Source organism: Nomascus leucogenys, chromosome 8, assembly GCF_006542625.1.
Source record: "Nomascus leucogenys isolate Asia chromosome 8, Asia_NLE_v1, whole genome shotgun sequence".
NCBI lineage: Eukaryota > Metazoa > Chordata > Mammalia > Primates > Hylobatidae > Nomascus > Nomascus leucogenys.
Window position 1 is genome coordinate 1,346,770 of NC_044388.1, and position 20,420 is coordinate 1,367,189.

The window sequence follows — 20,420 nt, forward strand, 5'->3', positions numbered from 1 at the left end:
GGGCCACCAGTTTGAGATTCTGGCTTTACACAAGGTAGTAAGTGATATAAGTAATCCCCCTGGCGATCAAACTTTTTTTTCTTTTCATAAAGTGCTGCCAAGTCAACAGAGTCCCATTTTAAAAGACCCTTTTAATGAGAAATTTCATCAGGAGGGTCAAACACAAATCTATCAATCAGTTAAGTGAAGATTTCTACATAGCATTAGGATAATTAACAGCATGGCCACCAGCAAGCTTATCATTCATATACCAAGCATTATATTTGACATTCGGTGGACTATCAAATGTCCTTTAATTTCACAGACAACAATATGATACATACTGTGTAAGAAGCACACAATAGTTCTGCAGTACAATTTTAAACTGTATACAAATTGGAATACAGATGTTAAACACTGGTGTACTGACAGTATTTTTGAATTTTAGATAAACTGCATACAAAATTTACAATGCAAATATTAGCCAATCTGGAAACGTCCCATAATATAAAAATGATACTTTGAGATGCAAATTTTACTAAACTATATAAACATTTAAAATAATCATTAAAAACTCAACATCAGAATTTATAAAGATCAGCTATAAAAATATATTGGCAGTCGCTTTTCTTATAAAGGTACCATTCACTACATTACAAAATAGTCTCTAACATAAAATTGCCTCAATAACTATACTATTATAGAATCTGATAAACCTTACATTATTAAATTGATTATAAAATCTTCTTAGAAAAACTTTGGTATGCATCTTTAGGTTTTTAAAAAATAATATTTTAAGGGCCTGTAAACATTCCATTCTATTAAAGCACAGCAGAATAAGTAATGCATATTCAACTGCATACAGAATATAGAATCAAAAAAACTATTATGTATTTGTAGAAAATCATTACCAGAGTAAGCAAAAAAGCCAACTATTTAAAAGTATCAAACTTTTAAACAGTTCTTTTTCCATTCTGATAAAAAATGTTATAAAATCACCATACTCCATTCATGTACCTTAGATGCCTTTTAGGATAAGACCTCAGAAATAATTAACCCAGTCTCAAAAATCCATTCAAGTCCAATAAACAAACTTTTAAAAACCCACTTAAAAAGACTTGACACTAGAACAAGTATATACATAATCAGAACACATACTTTATAGATTCAGTATGTACTAGGTTTTCTCTTAGCTTTGTAAGTTAGTATTGGAAGAAATACACACACACACACACACACACACACACACACACACACACACATATATAACTAAAAAAAGGTAAATTTCAGCAAAGAGAAATGCAAACCTGTAGGGTAAATTGATTTTTTTAAAAATTCAGTTTATCAAATTTCATCTTCTCTGCCATTTTAGATTGGCGACTATTGGTTATTTAGAAAATTTAGACTGCTGAAAGTTCATTTCTTGCTCCTTGAATATGTTTAATTTCTACAAAGCTTCCAGTTGTGCCCATAGCTTCCTTGAGGTCATTTTCCACTCTCTCCTCTGTCACTAGATATCGTGCGTAAGATATTTATCCTTGAGTTGGAAAAGCCTAAATAAAAAGCTTCAGTTTTGACCTTTTAATTTATAAAACTCCACTAAGAAATCCATTTAATTTGTATGCAAGTCCACAAAAATATTTTCTTTCTTAGGAATCAAACACTTTTATTGGAATAAAGATCCTTCAAAGTTTTTAACTCTTCTATTAGAGTTTTATTTTGATTTTCCAGGACTGCAACTCGGTTTTCCAGGCATTTCACATATTCTTTCTTCTTTCTGCGACATTCTCGAGCAGCTTCTCTAAATATGAGCATTAAAAAAACAAAGTTAGAAAAAACTTCACATTCTTTAAATGGTAAATGCTCTTCAGTAATTTTCCGTGGTCACCTTTTTTTCTCTTTAAAATATCATCTACACGCAGCGAATACATAGATCTTAAGTGTAGAATTCAGTCAGTTTTGGCAATTGTGTATACCTGTATAACCCACACCTCTGTCAAGACAACAGAACATTCCCACTGTCCCAGAAAGTTCCCTCATGCCCCTTCCTGGTCAGCCCCCTTCCAAGCAACTATCGTTTTGATTTTTATCACCAGAGATTAGTTTTTTTCCTATTCTAGAACCTCATGTAAGAGTGTACACTACGTACTCTGGTGTCTGGTGTCCCTTCACTCAGCCCATCTGAGGTTCGTCCATGTTGCTGCATGGGGGTTTGTTCCTTCACATTGCTGGACATAGTCCACTGTATGAATATAACCATTTATTTATCCAGTCTCTTGCGCTGTTTCTAGGGTTAGCTGCATAGGCATGTTTTTGTGCCAGTCTTTTTGTAGAAAGGTTTCATTTCTCTTGAATAAATACCAAACAGTGAAATTATGGGTCCTCTGGTTAACTTCTGACACGTGACTTCTTTTATTTAAGTTCAAATTACAGACAATGCTTGAGCAAATACTCAGTTCTGTGCATGTCCTCTTAAAACATTTCTGTGAAGTCATATGTAAGTTTATATACACATAGAAATAGGAAGTATTGGCCAGGCATGGTGGCTCATGCCTGTAATCCCAGCACTTCAGAGGCCAAGGTGGGCAGATCACCTGAGGTCAGGAGTTCAAGACCAGCCTGGTCAACATGGCAAAAACCCATCTCTACTAAAAATACAAAAATTAGCCGTGGTGGCACATGCCTGTAATCCCAGCTACTTGGGAGGCTGACGCGGGAGGATCACTTGAAGCTGGGAGGTGGAGGTTGCAGTGAGCCAAGATCGTGCCACTGCACTCCAGCCTGGGCAACAGAGCAAGACTGTCCCAAAAAAAGAAGGAAAGAAACAGTACTATTTTAAGATTTTTATGCTATATATGTAGATACTATTTGCTACTTGCTTTTTTGGTACACATCTTTACTTTTAAAAGGACTGTACAAAATCTATCCCCTCACAAAAAGACTTTATTTTTACCTTTAAGCTCTGTTTTTTTTTTTTTTTTTTTAAGTGGTTTCCAGTAAACATTCTTTTTCTTTTTTCTTCTTCTGTTTTGAGACAGGGTCTCACTCTGTCACCCAGGCTGAGTGCAGTGGCACAATCACAGCTCATTGCAACCTTGACCTCCTGGACTCAAGATATCCCCACTTCAGCCTCCCGAGTAGCTGGGACTACAGGTGCACACCACCACACCAGCTAATTTTATTTTTGTAGAGATGAGGTCTCAGTATGTTGCCTAGGCTAGTCTCACTCCTGGTCATGGTGTTGGGATTATGGGCGTGAGCCACCCACTCAGCCTCCATTCTTTACATGTATTTCTACACATGTGTTTCTTGAAGGATCACAAGCTATATTCACTTAAAGTCAAGAGATAGTGCCAATTTATATTCATTGAAGTACAGAGAAATAAGGGGGGGGGGGGAAGGAAGGAAAAAAATCCCAGAGTCAAACCAGAAAGAAAAAAGGGAAAAAAAAAGATTTGCCAGATTGTCCTCCAGAGTATTTGTACCATTTACATTCCCAGGGGCAGTACATGAGAGTGCCTGTTATGAACATTTTAAAATGGTTGTCAGTCTAGCGGCTGACAAAAAGTGAATCTCACTGCTTTAACATTTCCCTCATTATGCACAAAGTTTGGAATAATTTCATGTTTACAAGGCCATCTTTCACAGACCAGTTTACTTCTGTTAGGTCTCTTATTTACAGAAATAAATCTTTATATAATCTATACATCTTGTAATTCTTTCTCTTTATATAAAAGTTGCAAATATTTTTCCCAGTTAACAGACTTATTTTTAAGTTTCTTTATGGTATCTTTTGTCACACACAAGTAGAAATGTTGGGGCAAGTAGATACCATAAAACTCCGTACTTCCCTCAGTAATGTGAGGTACCCTCTTCCTTATATGCCCAATGACAGTATTACCACTTTATAATTTTTGCCATGTGACACCTCATTTCTTATTTTTATAGTTGTAGTATATAAGTATATGACCCTAAAACTGCCTATCATTTAGTTTATTTTCTAAAATTATAAAATTTCATACTTTGTGTATTCTGTTGCAACTTGCTTTTTTTCACTCAATTTTTCTAAGATTTATTCATGTTGAAATGATTATTCATTCAGTCATTACAAATAAACATTCCATTGTATAAATACAGTCACAATTTATGTACATATTCTTTTTTCCCCCCATTTTTATGTTTAGGCTCAATATGTACCTATTCTGTTATCAATGAATCTTGAGGTTGTTTGCTGATTTTTTGCTGCTATGAAGATTCTTATACATACTTCCTGCAAGTTTCTCTCAGTCACACAGACTAAAACAGCTGGGTCACAGAGTATACCCACGTCAACTGTACAAGATAAGGCCTAATTTCCAAAATGGCTGCATCAATTTACACTCCTATAGTAGTATCTATGAATTCCTGACCATTGTTCCAAATCCTTGCCAACTCTTGGTTAGACTTTAAAATTTTTGCCAATTGGGTGGGTATAAAGGGTATCTAAGTGTGTAGCATTAATGTGCATTTCGTTGATTACTAGTAAGGCTGAGTAGTCTTTTATATGATTGTTAACTACTTGTGTTTTTTTTGTTTATTTTTGAGACAGAGTCTTGCTCTGTCGCCCAGGCTGAAGTACAATGGCGTGATCATGGCTCACTGCAACCTCTGCCTCCAGGCTCAAGTGATTCTCCTGCCTCTATCACATCTAGCTAATGTTTTAAATTTTTTTTAGAGATGGGGTCTCCCTATGTTGCCCAGGCTGGTCTCAAACTCCTGGGCTCAAGTGATCCTCCCGCCTTGGCTCTGAAAATGTTGGGATTACACGTGTGAGCCACTACGCCTGGCCTGTATGTTTTGTTTTATTAAAATGTTTCTGTGCGTATTTATGGAGCACATGAGAAAATCTGTTACATGTATATAATGTGCAGCGATCCAGTCAGGGGATTCAGTGTATCCATCACCTGAGTATTAATAGGTTTTTGTTAAGGATGGTCATCCTACTCTGCTATGCAACGCTGAATTTATTCCTTTTATCTTACAGTGTATGAGTTTGTACCCTTTAACTCTCTTCATCCTCCTCCTTGCCCCTCACCCTTCCCAGTCTCTGTTACCTATTTTTCCATTCTCTCTTTTTTCTTGAGATAGGGTCTTGCTCTGTTGCCCAGGCTGAAGTGCAGTGGTGTGATTATGCTGCCTCAACTCCCTGGGCTCAAGCAATCCTCCCACCTCAGCCTCCCAAGTAGCTGGGATTTTAGGCACATGCCACCATGCCTGGCTAATTTTTTATTTTTTGTAGCAATGGGTATGTTGCCCAGGCTTGCAATGAACTCCTAAGCTCAAGTGATCCTCCCGCCTCGGCCTCCCAAAGTGCTGGGATTACAGGCATAAGCCACCATGCCCGGCCCTATTTTTCCACTCTCTACTTCCACGTGTTCAAATATTTTAGCTCCCACATATAAGTGAGAATGTGATATTTTTCTTTTTGTGCCTGGCTTATTTCACTTAAGATAATGACCTTTAATTCCATCCATGTTGCTGCAAACAACATGATTTAATTCTTTCTTATCCATTTATCCACTGACGGACACGTAGGTTGATTCTATTAGCTATCGTGTGTGAATAGTGCTGCAAGTAAACTTATGAGGACAGGTATCCCTTTGATATATTGATTTCTTTTCCTTTGGGTAGATTTTTATTTTTAGTTTTTTGAGAAGTCTCCATACTGGTTTTCATAGTGGTTGTACTAGCTAATTTTAAATTTTTGGGGGCTGGGTGCAGTGGTTCATGCCTGTAATCCCAGTACTTTGGGAGGCTGAGGCAGGTGGATGGATCACTTGAGCCCAGGTCTGAGACCTGCCTAAGCAACATGGCAAAACCCCACCTCTACAAAAAAAAAAAAAAAAAAAATTAGCTGGATGTGGTGGTATGCATCTGTAGTCTCAGCTACTTGGGAGGCCAAGCTGGGAGGATCACTTGAGCCCAGGAGGCAGAGGTTGCGTTAAGCCAAGATTGTGCCACTGCACTCCAGTGTGGGTGACACAGTGAGACCTTGTCTTAAAAAAAAAAAAAATCACAACCACCAAATATAACTTTTCCACTTTTTGAACTTTTTTGTTAAAAATTAACACACCAACACCAACATTAGCCTAGGCTAACTAGCCTAGGGTCGGGATCATCAGTATCATTGTCTTCCACCTCCATACCTTGTCCCACTGCAAGGTCTTTAGGGGCAGTGACACACAGGGAGCTGTTATCTCCTATGATAACAATGCCTTCTTCTGGAATACCTCCTGTAGGGGCTGCCTTGAGGCTGTTTTACAGTTAACATTTTTTTTTTTTTTTTTGAGACAGAGTCTCACTCTGTTGCCCAGGCCGGAGTGCAGTGGCGCAATCTCAGCTTACTGCAAGCTTTGCCTCCCAGGTTCATGCCATTCTCCTGCCTCAGCCTCCCGAGTAGCCCAGCCGAGTAGCTGGGACTACAGGCGCCCGCCACCACGCCCGGCTGATTTTTTTGTATTTTCAGTAGAGATGGAGTTTCACCATGTTAGCCAGGATGGTCTCAATCTCCTGACCTCGTGATCCGCCCGCCTCAGCCTCCCAAAGTGCTGGGATTACAGGCGTGAGCCACCATGCCTGGCCTACAGTTAACTTAAAAAAAAAAAAAAAAAGTAGAAGGTATACACTTTAAAATAATGATTAAAAGTACAGTAAGTTCATAAACCAGTAACATATTCACTTATTATAATATCAAGTATTATGTTCTATATATAATTGCACGTGCTACACTTTTATATGACTGGCAGCACAATAGGTTTGTTTATACCAGCATCGCCACAAACATGTGAGTAATGTGTTGCACTATGACATTACCACAGGACTTTTTCAGCTCCATTATAATTTTATGGGACCACTGTCATTCATTTATGTGGTCCATTGTTTACTTAAACATTGTCATGCAGCCCATGACTGTATACGGTTCCAGTTAACATCTGCTTATGTTGTGAGGTTTGTAAAAACATTACCCATTCTGGTAGTATGATTTTACTACCTACCTGTTTTTCATTAACCTTATTTCTCTTTTCAATTGGGGGTCATCTGTCTTAGTTGTCTGAGAGGTAAGAGTCACAGGAGATGTCATCACCACAGTTTGTGGCAGAGAAGTAGCTGAAGGTGTAGTTCGGATCTGATATGTTTGCATATCTCCTGATGCAGCTAGATGGTAAACAAGAGTGAATGAGTTAGTCGGTAAGTGTCTCCGATAGTGTTAGGAGACTTTCTGTAGACAGAAAGCATACTTACTCTGTACGATCACCTGATTGCTGGGCACAAGTATCTGCTGTCCATCAGAGGTCTGCGCATACTGAAGAATAGGTGTACCTTGCTGAGTACTGCCTGAATTTGTCATGGTTAATGTCTGAAGTCCCTGTAGTCCATCTGTGCCTGGACTTGCCAACTGTAAGGCTCCATTTGGGGCAATGGCAACTTTAATCAAAAAGAGAAAATAGCTATTGTAAGGTTTTATAATACACTAATTCAAAGGAGTGGCAAAAAGCCCACAAACACTATTTACTAAAACAGGTATGAATGCAGTTCTACTTGGTAACCGCTGACTACTTTAGGTGAACTACATGTAAAAGGAATAAAACAGCATTTCTTTTTTTTTTCTTTTTTGAGATGGAGCCTTGCTCTACCATCCAGGCTGGAGTGCAGTGGCACGATCTCGGCTCGCTGCAACCTCTGCCTCCTGGGTTCAAGCCGTTCTTGTGCCTCAGCCTCCCAAGGAGCTGGGATTACAGGTGTGTGCCACCACGCCCAGCTGATTTTTGTATTTTCAGTAGAGACGGAGTTTCTCCATGTTGGCCAGGCTGGTCTCAAATTCCTGACCCCAGGTGATCCACCCGCCTCAGCCTCCCAAAGTGCTGGGATTACAGGCATGAGCCACTGCACTTGGCCGCATGATAGTTAATTTTTAACAAAAAATAAAAAGGAAACATAAACATAGTTTGTAATTTTGAGTCAAAAGCATTAAAAATATTACTTTAAAATATTTCTGAATAGATAACGTGCTTATGGAAAAAAATTCAATAGAATAAAAGGTTATATAATGAGAAAATAAGTCATCTTTATATGGTTTCCTAGCTCCATTTTCTAGTGGTATCACTGTTAAATGTATTACATGTTATTAAGATATTTACTTAAGTGTTAGTTAAGAAATGTAATCTATTCATTTACTTCCTAGTGAAAATCACTAATAAAGATAGCAGAAAGCCGCTGTGTAGAAAACACTACTTAGCTCCCCACAAACATTTTTTCACTGAATTATATACCCGTGTTCATGCTTTCCCCTCAGCCCTTAAATGCCCATAAGGCATGACCAAATAGAAAACATTTTAGCATTATTCAATTCCCATATAATCTTCAGAATTGAATGCCTCATCTCTGTACCCTCTTTTCAGATTATAGTTATGAAACTTTTTTTTTCCTTTTATGCTTTGGCTACCAGGAAGCCGAAATACATGTATATGTCTATGTGTGTGATAGAAGAGTATTTTTTTCACATGTTCATAATTATCCCTCCCCAACTGCCCCAAATTTAATTTATGAGTTTCAAAATATTTTTTTAAATGTTAGCTACAGGGATATGTTGGCTGTCTTTTTTGAGACCCAGGCTGGAGTGCAGTGGTGTGGTCCTGGTTCACCACTGCACTCTACCTCCTGGGCTCAAGCAATCCTCCTACCTCAGCCTCCCAAGTAGCTGGAACTATAGATGCACAAGAACATGCTCAGCTAATTTTTTAATTCTTTATAGAGATAGGGTCTCCCTATATTGCCCAGGCTTGTCTTGAAATCAAGTGATCCTCCCACTTTGGCCTCCCAAAGTGCAGGGATTACAGGTGTGATCCACCACACCAGGCCGAGATTTGCTGTGAAGTTATATTAGCAATTAGTTTCAATCTTCTAACCTGCAACACATTATTTTACTTATATATATACACATACACATTTATTTATATAAGTATCAACATAAATAAAATTAAAGGTCCCATTATCTATCTCTATTTCATTGTCCCTCCTTCACCGCCATCCTGAGATAATTATTATTTTTGGTGCACATCCTTCCCATTATTTTCCTGTGCTTATACAGACTTACATACTTTTGCCATTATGTTCAGTGGCGAAAACCGCAATCTCTTTTACACCAACCTAATATATCAAAATACATATCTGTAGATGCAAATGTTTTGATATTAAATATGTGTGAATACATATTTTCATTTTTGCAACATATCTTCCTGTTCTTAACATGTGTATTTACCGGTTAATGTGCTATATTTGTTCTAAAACTGCGCTGTCTGATAGGGTAGCCATTAGCTCCATGTGGCTATTTAAATTAACTAAAATTAAACAAAATTAAAATTTCAGTTTCTCAGTCCCACCAGCCATATTTCAAGCACTCAATAGTCATACATGGTTTAGTGGCTACTATTCTGGGACAATGCAGATATAAACATTCCCATTATCATATGAAGTTCTATTGGCCCATGTTGCCCTAAATACTAGTTTGTACTACACTTATTTCAGTGATAACATGTGAACCTCCCCACTATCTCTGATCTCTGCTCCCAAGCTTCTTTCCTTGCAACCACTGCTCCCAGTTTCTTTCTTTCTTTCTTCTTTTTCTGAGACTGGTCTTGCTCTGTTGCCCAGGCTGGAGTATGGTGGTACGATCACGGCTCATGGTAACTTCGAACTCCCAGACTCAAGAGATCCCATTTCAGCCTCCCGAGTAGATGGGACCAGTCACATGCTTTGATGCCCGGCTCTTTTTTTTTTTTCATTTTTCTGTGAAGACGCAGTCTTGCTATGTTGCCAAGGCTGGTCCTGAATGTGGCTTCAAGCAATCCTCCAGCCTCAGCCTCAGCCTCTCAACGTACTGAGATTACAGGCATGAACCACAGCGCCTGGCCCCCAGTTTCTCAAGAGGTATTCTATATATATATTATTTAATTAATTCATAACAAACAACTGAAAGCCTACTATATGCCAGGTCCTATATGTCGAGGATGTAGTTGTGAATGAAACAAATAAGGTTCTTTCCCTTAAGGATCTTATATTCTAGTGGGGAAAACAGATCATGAATAAGCTAATCTATAATTACATACATACAATCTATAATTAAACTAATATGTACTGATTTAATTATATGTAAATGCTATAAAGAAAAATATAGGAGGTTAAGGAAAACTAAAGGGAGGAGCCACATGTTTGTTAAGAGAGTGGTCTCTTTGTGGAGGTGACACTTAAGCAGAGCAGCCACGTAAGGATCTGGGGGAAGAACATGCCAGGCATGAGCAACGACAACTCCAGAGACCCTGAGGCAGAAACCAGCTCGTGTGTCTGAGGTACAGTAACGAAGTCTGGGGTGGTCAGAATGCCACCAAGTGGCAGGAGATGAGGTCAGTGTGGTAGGCAGATCCTAAATGCAACGCCTTGTGAGATCTGGATTTTATTCTAAGTGTGATAAAATGTCACTAGAGGATTTGGGGCGGGAGCGATGTGATCTAGTTGACATCTTAAATAAATCACTTTGGCCACAGTATGGAAAACTGATTATTAGAGCAAGAATGGAAGCAAGATGACCAACTGGATGCCTACTCCAGTAATTAAGATGAGAGCCTAAACCAAGGTGGTGGTGGTTGGAGATGGCAAGAGGTGGTCAGATGGGACATATATTTTGTGGCAAGACTGAACGAAACTTAAAGATTAATGTTAGGAGTGGAGGGGGAGATAACAAATGGGCAGCACAAGTAAATTCGTTAGGGTGACAGAACTCAATCTTGATTGGCGATGCTATACTATTCTACACATTTGTCAAAACTCAGAGACTTAAACTCCCCAAAGAGTGAATTTTACTGTATATAAATCAAACAATAAATATTTTTAACAAATAGGCAGGGACCAGGCGTGGTGGCTCACGCCTGTAATCCCAGCACTTTGGGAGGCCGAGGTGGGTGAATCACTTCAGGTCAAGAGGAGTTCGAGACCAGCCTGGCCAACATGGTGAAACCCCGTCTCTACTAAAAATGCAAAAATTAGCCAAGCGAGGTGGTGCACACCTGTAATCCCAGCTACTTGGGAGGCTGAGGCAGGAGAATCACTTGAACCTGGGAGGTGGAAGTTGCAGCAAGCCGAGATCATGGCACTGCCGTCTAACCTGGGCAACAGAGCGAAACTCCACCTCAAAAAAAAAAAAAAAAAAAAAAGCCAGGAATATTCTGAAAGGAATTATACTAATATAATATACAGCAATTACGTATGGAACTACATAGATATAAGAATGAACAAAATAAGGCCGGGCGCAGTGGCTCATGCCTATAATCCGAGCACTTTGGGAGACCAAGGTGGACGGATCACCTGATGTCAAAGTTCGAGACCAGCCTGGCCAATATGGTGAAACCCCCTCTCTACTAAATATATAAAAATTAGCCGGGCGTAGTGGCACGTGCCTGTAATCCCAGCTACTCCAGAGGCTGAGGCAGGAGAATCACTTGAACCCGGGAGGCAGACGTTGCAGTGAGCCAAGATCGCACCACTGCACTCCGGCCTGGGCAACAAGAGCGAGACTCTGTCTCAAAACAAAACAAAACAGTATCTAATGTTGTAGGTCTCAGTTCCCTCATACATTGATAACTGCCTGTGTCACAAAGTTGTTGTAAGGAGTAAATGAAATAATGCTGAAACAGTACTTCGCATTATTCCTGGCTGAAAACATCCTTTAATAATCACTATCAAAGTATGACAGTTTTCCTAACACCATTTCTTGCTACAGAAAAATCAGGTTTTGTGTTTATAATGTGGAAATTGATTCCTATACGTACTGTACTGTCCACTGCTAGTCTGATAGATGGGAGTTGGAACAGACATAGAAGTGACAGCAGAAACTCCAGAATTTTCTCCGTCTCCTTTTCTGCCCCGTGTATCTTCAGAAGATAAGTCTTTCAAAATTTTTCTGTAAAAAAAACAGAACTCTATTATATTGGTAATGTGAATGACTTCACAAAAAGAAATTTCTTTTTTTTTTTTTTTTTTGAGACAAGATCTTGCTCTGTCACCCAGGCTGGAGTACAGTGGCACCATCACGGCTCACTGCAACCTCTGCTTCCCTGGCTTAAGAGATTCTTGTGCCCCAGCCTCCCAAGTAGCTGGGACCACAAGCGTGAGCCACCACACCCAGCTAATTTTTGTATTTTCAGTACACACAGGGTTTCACCATGTTGGCCAGGCTGGTCTTGATCTCCTGGCTTCAAGTGATCCACTCATCTCCTCCTCCCAAAGTGCTGGGATTATAGGCATATGCCACCATGCCCGGCCACAAAAAGAAATTTCTAAAACTTTTTCAATCTCAGGTAAAAGTTACAATAATCAGGCCAGTCGTGGTGGCTCACGCCTGTAATCCCAGCACTTTGGGAGGCCGAGACCAGTGGATCACAAGGTCAGGAGTTCGAGACCAGGCTGGCCAATATGGTGAAACCCTGTCTCTACAAAAAATACAAAAATTAGCTGGGCATGGTGGCAGGCGCCTGTAATCCCAGCTACTTGGGAGGCTGAGGCAGGAGGATTGCTTGAATTTGGGAGGCGGAGGTTGCAGTGAGCCGAGATCGCGCCACTGCACTCCAGCCTGGGCGACAGAGTGAGAGTCCGCCTCAAAAAAAAAAAAAATTACAATAATCTACCAGACACTTAAACTATTACTCCAAAGAATGCTTTTATTTAGCACATATTATTATAATGATGTGCTCCAGGCTGATTACATATTAGTTTAAAGAGTAAAGAGGGCTGGGCATGGTGGCTCCCATCTGTAATCCCAGCCTTTTGGGAGACTGAGGTGGGTGGATCACTTGAGGTCAGGAGTTTGGAGACCAGCCTGGCCAACATGGTGATACCCAATCCCTACTAAAAATACAAAAATTAGCTGGAAATGGTGGTGTGTGCCTATAATCCCAGCTACTCGGGGGGCTGAGGTAGGAGAATTGCTTGAACCTGGGAGGCGGAGGTTGCAGTGAGCCAAGATGGTGCCACTGTACCCCTAGCCTGGGCGACAGAGTGAGACTCCATCTCGAAAGAAACAAAAACAAAAAAACAAAAACCCATAAAACAGTTCTCCAAACGAAGTAGGTAAGAAAAATTATAAAATGCACAGAGTATCAGTGATGAATAAAATTGCTTATTTTAACAAAAAGAGGTAAATATGATCCCATGGGTCTCCCTCAGACTTGGTGCAATGGCACTAATGACAGGAATAAGGGATGGAAAAAGTATTCCTTGCTGAAAAGAAAGGTCTTTCAAGACAATTGGGGATGGGCGCAGTGGCTGACGCCTGTAATCCCAGCACTGTGGGAGGCCAAGGCAGGCCAAGGATCACCTGACGTCTGGAGTTCAAGACCAGCCTGGCCAACATGGCAAAACCCCATCTCTACTAAAAATGCAAAAATTAGCTGGGCATGGTGGCTCATGCCTGTAATTCCAGCTACTCGGGAGGCTGAGGCAGGAGAATTGCTTGAACCCAGGAGGTGGAGGCTCCAATGAGTAGAATTCATGTCACTGCACTCCAGCCTGGGCGACAGCGTGAGACTCTCTCTCAAAAAAAAAAAAAAAAAAAAAAAGACAATTGGGCGTAGAGGAAAGAGTAGGCATTATGCATTGTTTGCTTCTGAAAAAAAGAGAGAAAAGAAATGCTTACTTAAGAATTCTATGTTCACTGTAGAAAAATGAGAAAACTGAAATACTTACATGAAAACAACAAAAAAGAATCCACAAAGGAAAAAGAAAGCCCTTAGAATGAAAAGGGCTATTTTATCTATGCCAACTCCCAGCCCGTGGAGGAATTCTCTAACATTCCTGAAAACCTCTACTTTCAGGAAAAAGGCACCCACTATTTCCAAAAAGTAAACCATTCTATTATTGAATAGTTAGAGCCTTTCCTTCTTTGGGTCCAAAACTGGTTCCATCCAGTGAAACCAAAGAAATGTATTTATTATTTTTTTCTTTTCTTTTGAGACAGAGCCTCACTCTGTTGCCCAGGCTGGAGTACAGTGGCATGATCATGGCTCACCCCACCTTGACTTCTCAGGCTCAAGTGATCCTCCTGCCTCAGCCTCCCAAGCAGCTGGGAATATAGGTACACGCCATCATACCTGGCTAATTTTTTATTTTTTAGTAGAGATGGGGCCTATGTTGCCCAGGCTGTTCTTGAACTCCTGGGCTCAAGTGATTCTCCCACCTGGGCCTCCTAAAGTGTTGGGACTACAGGCATGAGTCACAGCAAGAAATTTAAGCCTAATCCCAATTCTGTATCCACACCCTACTTTGCAATATTTGATAATTGCTACAAGTCTTCCTTATTCTAGGCCAAATACTTTGTTTTTTCACGTGTTCTTCTATAACATGTTGAAGATCCTTCTCCAGTTTGTCTCCTTTCTGTGGACTGTCGTCCCACCAAGAGCTAATACAACTGTAGACTATATTAAGAGAAGTTCCACAGGAAGCACAATGGAGGTGTCAGTCCTATAGGACTCTGTTTTAGGCATTTCTGTAGAATAGTCACAGTGCTTCCTAAACCTGCCTATGTAACAGAATCATTCTGGAGAGGTTTGTTGAATCTAGATTCCCATCTGGTGGCCATAATCATTGAGTAAGTAGGTCTGGAGTAGAGCTCCAGATCCATTTAACAAACTGCCTGCATGGTCTTTTTTTTTTTTTTTTCACAAGTCCACCTCTGTCCAATGCCTGCATGGTCCTACAGCCAGTCTATCATGAGACTGTTGAATGCTGCGCCCACTTATTTTTCCATTTTAAATTATGAAACACTTTGAGTATAAAGAAAAGTACAGGGGAAGATGCTGCATCTGGCGTTGCCGTGGCTGTGCCTTGGCCTGTGCAGCCTCCTGGTGGGGCAGGCAGAGGCCCTGAGCCCCATGGATCTGCTGGAGCAAAGCCGGCCCTGTGTGATGCTGTGCAGGCAGAACCTGGTGTTGATAGGAACCATTTTCAGCATCCTGCTGATGACTGTCATCCTTATGGCATTTTGTGTCTACAAGCCCATTTGGTGTCAGTGACAGCCAAGTAAACAAGTTCTTCAATGAGTACTTGGGAACAGGATAAGTTGTGCTGAGCATGGGCCAATGGAGAAGTTGAAATCAGAACTTTCCTACCTGAAAATGACATTTGGTCTGGACAGTTGGTAAATGCTAAATGATTTAGGAAAAAACATCTACTAGCAATTATTTTTTTCTTTTTTTTTTCTTTGAGACAGAGTTTCGCTTTTGTTGCCCAAGCTGGACTGCAGTGGTGCAATCTCGGCTCACTGCAACCTCTGCCTCCCAGGTTCGAGCAATTCTCCTGCCTCAGCCTCCTGAGTAGCTGGGATTACAGGTGTGTGCCACCACACCCGGCTAATTTTTGTATTGTTAGTGGAGACGGGGTTTCACCATGTTGGCCAGGCAGGTCTTGAACTCCTGACCTCAGGTGATCTGCCCACCTGGGCCTCCCAAAGTGCTGGGATTACAGGTGTGAGCCACTGTACCTGGTTTTATTTTTTTTCTCAACACTGTAATGCAAATAATTGGCCTCCGAGTCTGCTTCTCAGTGTTTATTTTTATGTGACTTAAGAGCAAGACCTGAAAACTCCGAATTCAGTGTAAAGATGGGAGTGTTCATAAGGAAGGAAAACATGGTAACCCTGCAAATGTCTGTAAGAACCACATTGGAAAGAATTATTCATGCTTGAGAATATTAATAAGGAGACTTACTACGTAGACATTCCCTACTTAAGAACCATTTGGTCACAATGGGTTAAGAATCACAAAAGGTTTTCTTTTTTTTTTTTTTTTGAGACAGGGTCTCACTCTGTCACCTAGGCTGGAGTACAGTGGCACGATCATGGCTCACTGCAGCCTTGATCTCCCAGGCTCAAGTGATCCTCCCACCTCAGCCTCCCAAGTGGCTGGGACTACAGGCATGCACCACCATACTCAGCTAATTAATTTTTTGTATTTTTTTGTAGTGACAAAGTATCCCTATGTTGCCCAGGCTGGTCTCAAACTCTTGGGCTCAAGCAATCTGGCCACCTTGGCCTCCCACAGTGCTGGGATTACAGGCATGAGCCACCGTGCCTAGCCTTCCCGTACCTATTATTCTACTCTAATTCCAGTATGATCACAGAGCATACTGTGTATGATTTCAGTTCTTTTAAATTTGTTAAGATTTGTTATGACCCAGAATGTGGTATTTCTTGGCAGATTTTCTTCATTCTACAGCTGCTGGGTCAAGTGTTATAAAAATGTCAATTAGGCCAAGCTCATGCCTGTAATCCCAGCACTTTGGGAGGCCGAGGTAGGCAGATCACAAGGACAGGAGCTCGAGACCAGCCTGGACAATATAGTGAAACCCCGTCTCTACTAAAAATACAAAAAAAGTTAGCTGGGCATGGTGGTGGGCACCTGTAGTCCCAGCTACTTGAGGCTGAGGCAGGGGAATTGCTTGAACCTAGAAGGTGGAGGTTGCAGTAAGCCAAGATCGTGCCACTGCACTCCAGCCTGGGTGACAGAGTGAGACTCCGTCTCGGGGGGAAAAAAAAAAAAAAAAAAGCTTGTTGGCTTCTGATATCATCTGGCATTAGGTTCTTCTAGAATCTTGCTGATTTTCTGACTATAAGTTCTAATGTATCCTGAGACAGGTTTACTGAAGTCATCAACTGCAACTGTGGACCTGTTTATTTCTCTTTTCAGTTCTGTTAGTTTCTTTTTAGAGATAGGGTCTTGCTGTCACCCACACTAGAGTGTAGTGGCTCAATCATAGCTCACTGCAGCCTCCAACTCCTGGGCAGCTGCGACCAGAGGCACATATCACCACGCCTGGCTAACTTTAATTTTGTGAAGAGACAGGGTCTCACTATGTTGCCCTGGCTGGTCTTGAACTCCTGGGCTCATACAATCTTCCCTCCTTGGCCTCTGGAAGGGCTGAGATCACAGGTGTGAGCCACTGGGCCCTGCCCTACTAGTTTTTGATAAATATATTTTAAAGCTCTTTTGTTAGATGCATACACATTTGGATTATGTCTTCTTGGTGAACTCTTATCATTATGTAATGTCCTTTATCTCTGCAGATTTTCCTTATTCTGAAGTCTATTTTATATGACATTAATATAGCCATGTTAGTTTTTTTTCATTAGTGTTTTCGTGGTATGTCTTTAACCATCCTTTTACTTTAGACTAGCTATATCATTTTTGAAGTGAGTCATTTTTAAAATCCATTCTAATAATCTTTGTCTTTTTAAAGAAAAATGGCTTTGAGATATAATTCACATACCAAACAATTAACTCATTTAAGCATACAATTCAGTGTTTTTAGTATATTAACAGGGTTGTGCAACCACACTATAATCTAATTTTAGAACACTTTTGTCCCCCTAAAAGAAACTTGGTACCCATTAGCAGTCAATCCATTCTTCTGTTCTCTTTCCCAAGCACTAACCAACCACTTGCCTACTTTGTTTCTATAAATTTGTCTATTTTGGACATTTCATATAAATGGAATCATACAATATGCAATCTTTTGCAAATGACTTCTTTTAGTTTAATATTTTCAAGGTTTACCCATGTTGTAGCATGTATTAGTACTTCATTGCTTTTTAATTGCTAAGTAAAAATATTCCATTTTATGAATACACCACATTTTGTTTATCCATTCATCACTTAATGGACATTTGGGTTGTTTCCATGTTTTGGCTGTTATAAACAATGCTGCTAGAAACATTCATGTACAAGTTTTCATATAAATGTATGTTTTTATTTCTCTTGGGTATATAACTAGCATAGGAAGTAGTGGGTCATATGGTAACTTAGTATTCTGAAGAACTGCCAGACTGTTTTCCATAGCAACTGTACTATTTTTTTTTTTTTTACATTCTTACCAGCAGTGTATGAGAGGTTTAATTTCTCCATATCATCACCAACACTTATTATTGGTCTTTTTTTTTCTATTTTAGTCATCCTAGTGGGTTTGAAGCAGTATTTCACAATTTTGATTTGCAATTCCCTTAATGATAAATGTTGAACATTTTTTCATAGGTTTATTAGTTGTTTATCTTCTTTGGATAAATTTTTATTCAAATCCCTTGCTTTTTTTTTTTTTTTTTTTTTTTGAAACAGAGTTTCGCTCTTGTCGCCCAAGCTGGAGCACAATGGTGCGATCTCGGCTCACTACAACCTCTGCCTCCCAGTTCAAGCGATTCTCCTGCCTCAGCCTCCCTAGTAGCTGGGATTACAAGTGCCCACCACCATGCCTGGCTAATTTTGGTATTTTTTTTTTTTTGGTAGAGACGGGGTTTCACCATGTTGGCCATGCTGGTCTTGAACTCCTAACCTCAGGTGATCCACCCACCTTGGCCTCCCAAAGTGCTGGGATTACACGCATGAGCCACCATGCCCAGCCCCCTTGCTCATTTTCTAATTGGGTCTTAATATTTAGTCTTCTGATCAATTAACATGAGATGTCTTTTCACTTATTTAGATCTTTTTTTTTTTTTTTTGAGATGGAGTCTCCCTCTGATACCCAGGCTGGAGTACAGTGGTGCAATCTCGGTTCACTGCAACCTCTGCCTTCTGGGTTCAAGTGAATCCTCTGCCTCAGCCTCCTGAGTAGCTGGGACTACAGGTGCAGGCCACCACACCCAGCTAATTTTTGTATTTTTAGTAGAGACAGGGTTTCACCATATTGGCCAGGCTGGTCCTGAACTCCTGACCTTGTGATCTGCCCCACCTTGACCTCCCAAAGTGCTAGAATTACAGATGTGAGCCACCGCTCCCAGCCTTACTTAGATCTTTTAAAATTTCTTTCAACAAGGTTTTATAGTTTCCAGTATATGTATTCTTTTTTTTGAGACGGAGTTTTGCTCGTCACCCAGGCTGGAGTGCAATGGCGCAATCTCAGCTCACTGCAACCTCTGCCTCCCAGGTTCAAGCGATTATTCCACCTCAGCATCCTGAGTAGCTGGAACTACAGGCACGTGCCACCAGGCCTGGGTAATTTTTGTATTTTTAGAAGAGATGGGGTTTCACCACGTTGGCCGGGCGGGTCTCAAACTCCTGACCTCAGGTGATCGCCTGCCTCGGCCTCCCAAAGTGTTGGGATTACAGGCGTGAGCCACTGCGCCTGGCCTCCAGTATATGTGTTCTGTTTCTTTTGTTAAATTCATATCTAAGTATAACTTAAATTTATAAATTTAATTTTAAACCTTTTATACTTTGTTATTGTAAATAGAATTGTTTTAAGTTTCATTTTTGGATTAGTCATTGCTAGTATATGGAAATACAGTTGATTTTTGTTATATTGATCTTATATCCTACAACCTTGCTGGAACTTGTTGATTAGTTCTATTTTAATAGATTCTTTAGGATTTTGTATATATAAGATGTCATGTACAAAGGTTTTATTTAGTCCTTTCCAATCAGGATGTCTTTTATTTAATTTATTGACTAATTCCGTGAGTGCAATGTTTAAAAGTGGTGAGAGGGGATATCCACATTATTTTCTTATTAGGACGTTAGTTGTGGGTTTTCCGTAGATCCTCTTTATCAGGTTGAGGAAGCAGCCTTCTATTTGTTTGTTGAGCAGTTTTATCATGAAAGGGTACTGGATTTTTGTCAAATGCTTTTTCTGTGTCTTGAGATGATCATATGTTTTTTGTTTTGATTCTGTTAATATGATGTATTACATTAATTGATTTTTCAATTATTAAACCAATTTTGCATTTCAGGAATAAATCCTGTTTGGTCATGGCATATACTACCTTTTATATGTTGTTGCATTTAGTTTGCTAATATGTTGTCGAGGATTTGTCTATATTCATGAAGGATATTGGTCTATAGTTTTACAATTGCCTTTTAATTGGTGAGTGTAAGCCATCTTCAGTATTGGCTGATCTTCCACTTTATTATTTGCTTTCTGTTTATTCTGTTCTTAAAATTCTTCTGTGTTCCTGCACCTGCATTATTTTGGATTACTTGAAGACTTTTCAAAATTTAATTTTAATCTACTGTATACCTGACTTAAATCTTTTTGTGTAGTTTTTTTTTTAGTAGTTGCTCTAGGGGTAGGTACATAGATACCTAGCTTTGTACAGTCTACATAGAATCAGTATTTTACCACTTCAGGTGGGATGTAGAAACATTACCACCATATTAGATCTGTCTATATTTCCCTCTTTTTTTTTTTTTCTTGAGACAGAGTCTCGCTCTGTCGCCCGGGCTGGAGTGCAGTGGCGCAATCTCAGCTCACTGCAAGCTCCGCCTCCTGGGTTCACGCCATTCTCCTGCCTCAGCCTCTCCGAGTAGCTGGGACTACAGGCGCCCGCCACCACGCCCGGCTAATTTTTTGTATTTTTAGTAGAGACGGGATTT

The 20,420-nt window shown here is 40.1% G+C and overlaps 1 protein-coding gene across 5 annotated transcripts in view; it reads right to left on the reverse strand.

Annotated features, from left to right (window-relative positions):
* Positions 1 to 260: 260 nt before the first annotated feature.
* Positions 261 to 20,420, reverse strand: part of ATF1 (activating transcription factor 1) — a 61,757-nt gene continuing 41,597 nt past the window's right edge. For all 5 annotated transcript variants that reach the window (XM_030816565.1, XM_003252152.4, XM_030816566.1 and 2 more), the window contains 4 exons: positions 11,841 to 11,971; positions 7,261 to 7,443; positions 7,014 to 7,173; positions 261 to 1,780 (listed from right to left, as the gene is read on the reverse strand). In XM_030816565.1, coding sequence (XP_030672425.1) covers positions 1,636 to 1,780; positions 7,014 to 7,173; positions 7,261 to 7,443; positions 11,841 to 11,971 — 619 coding nt within the window. In that variant the 3' untranslated portion in view covers positions 261 to 1,635. The remainder of the gene's footprint in view (positions 1,781 to 7,013; positions 7,174 to 7,260; positions 7,444 to 11,840; positions 11,972 to 20,420) is intronic.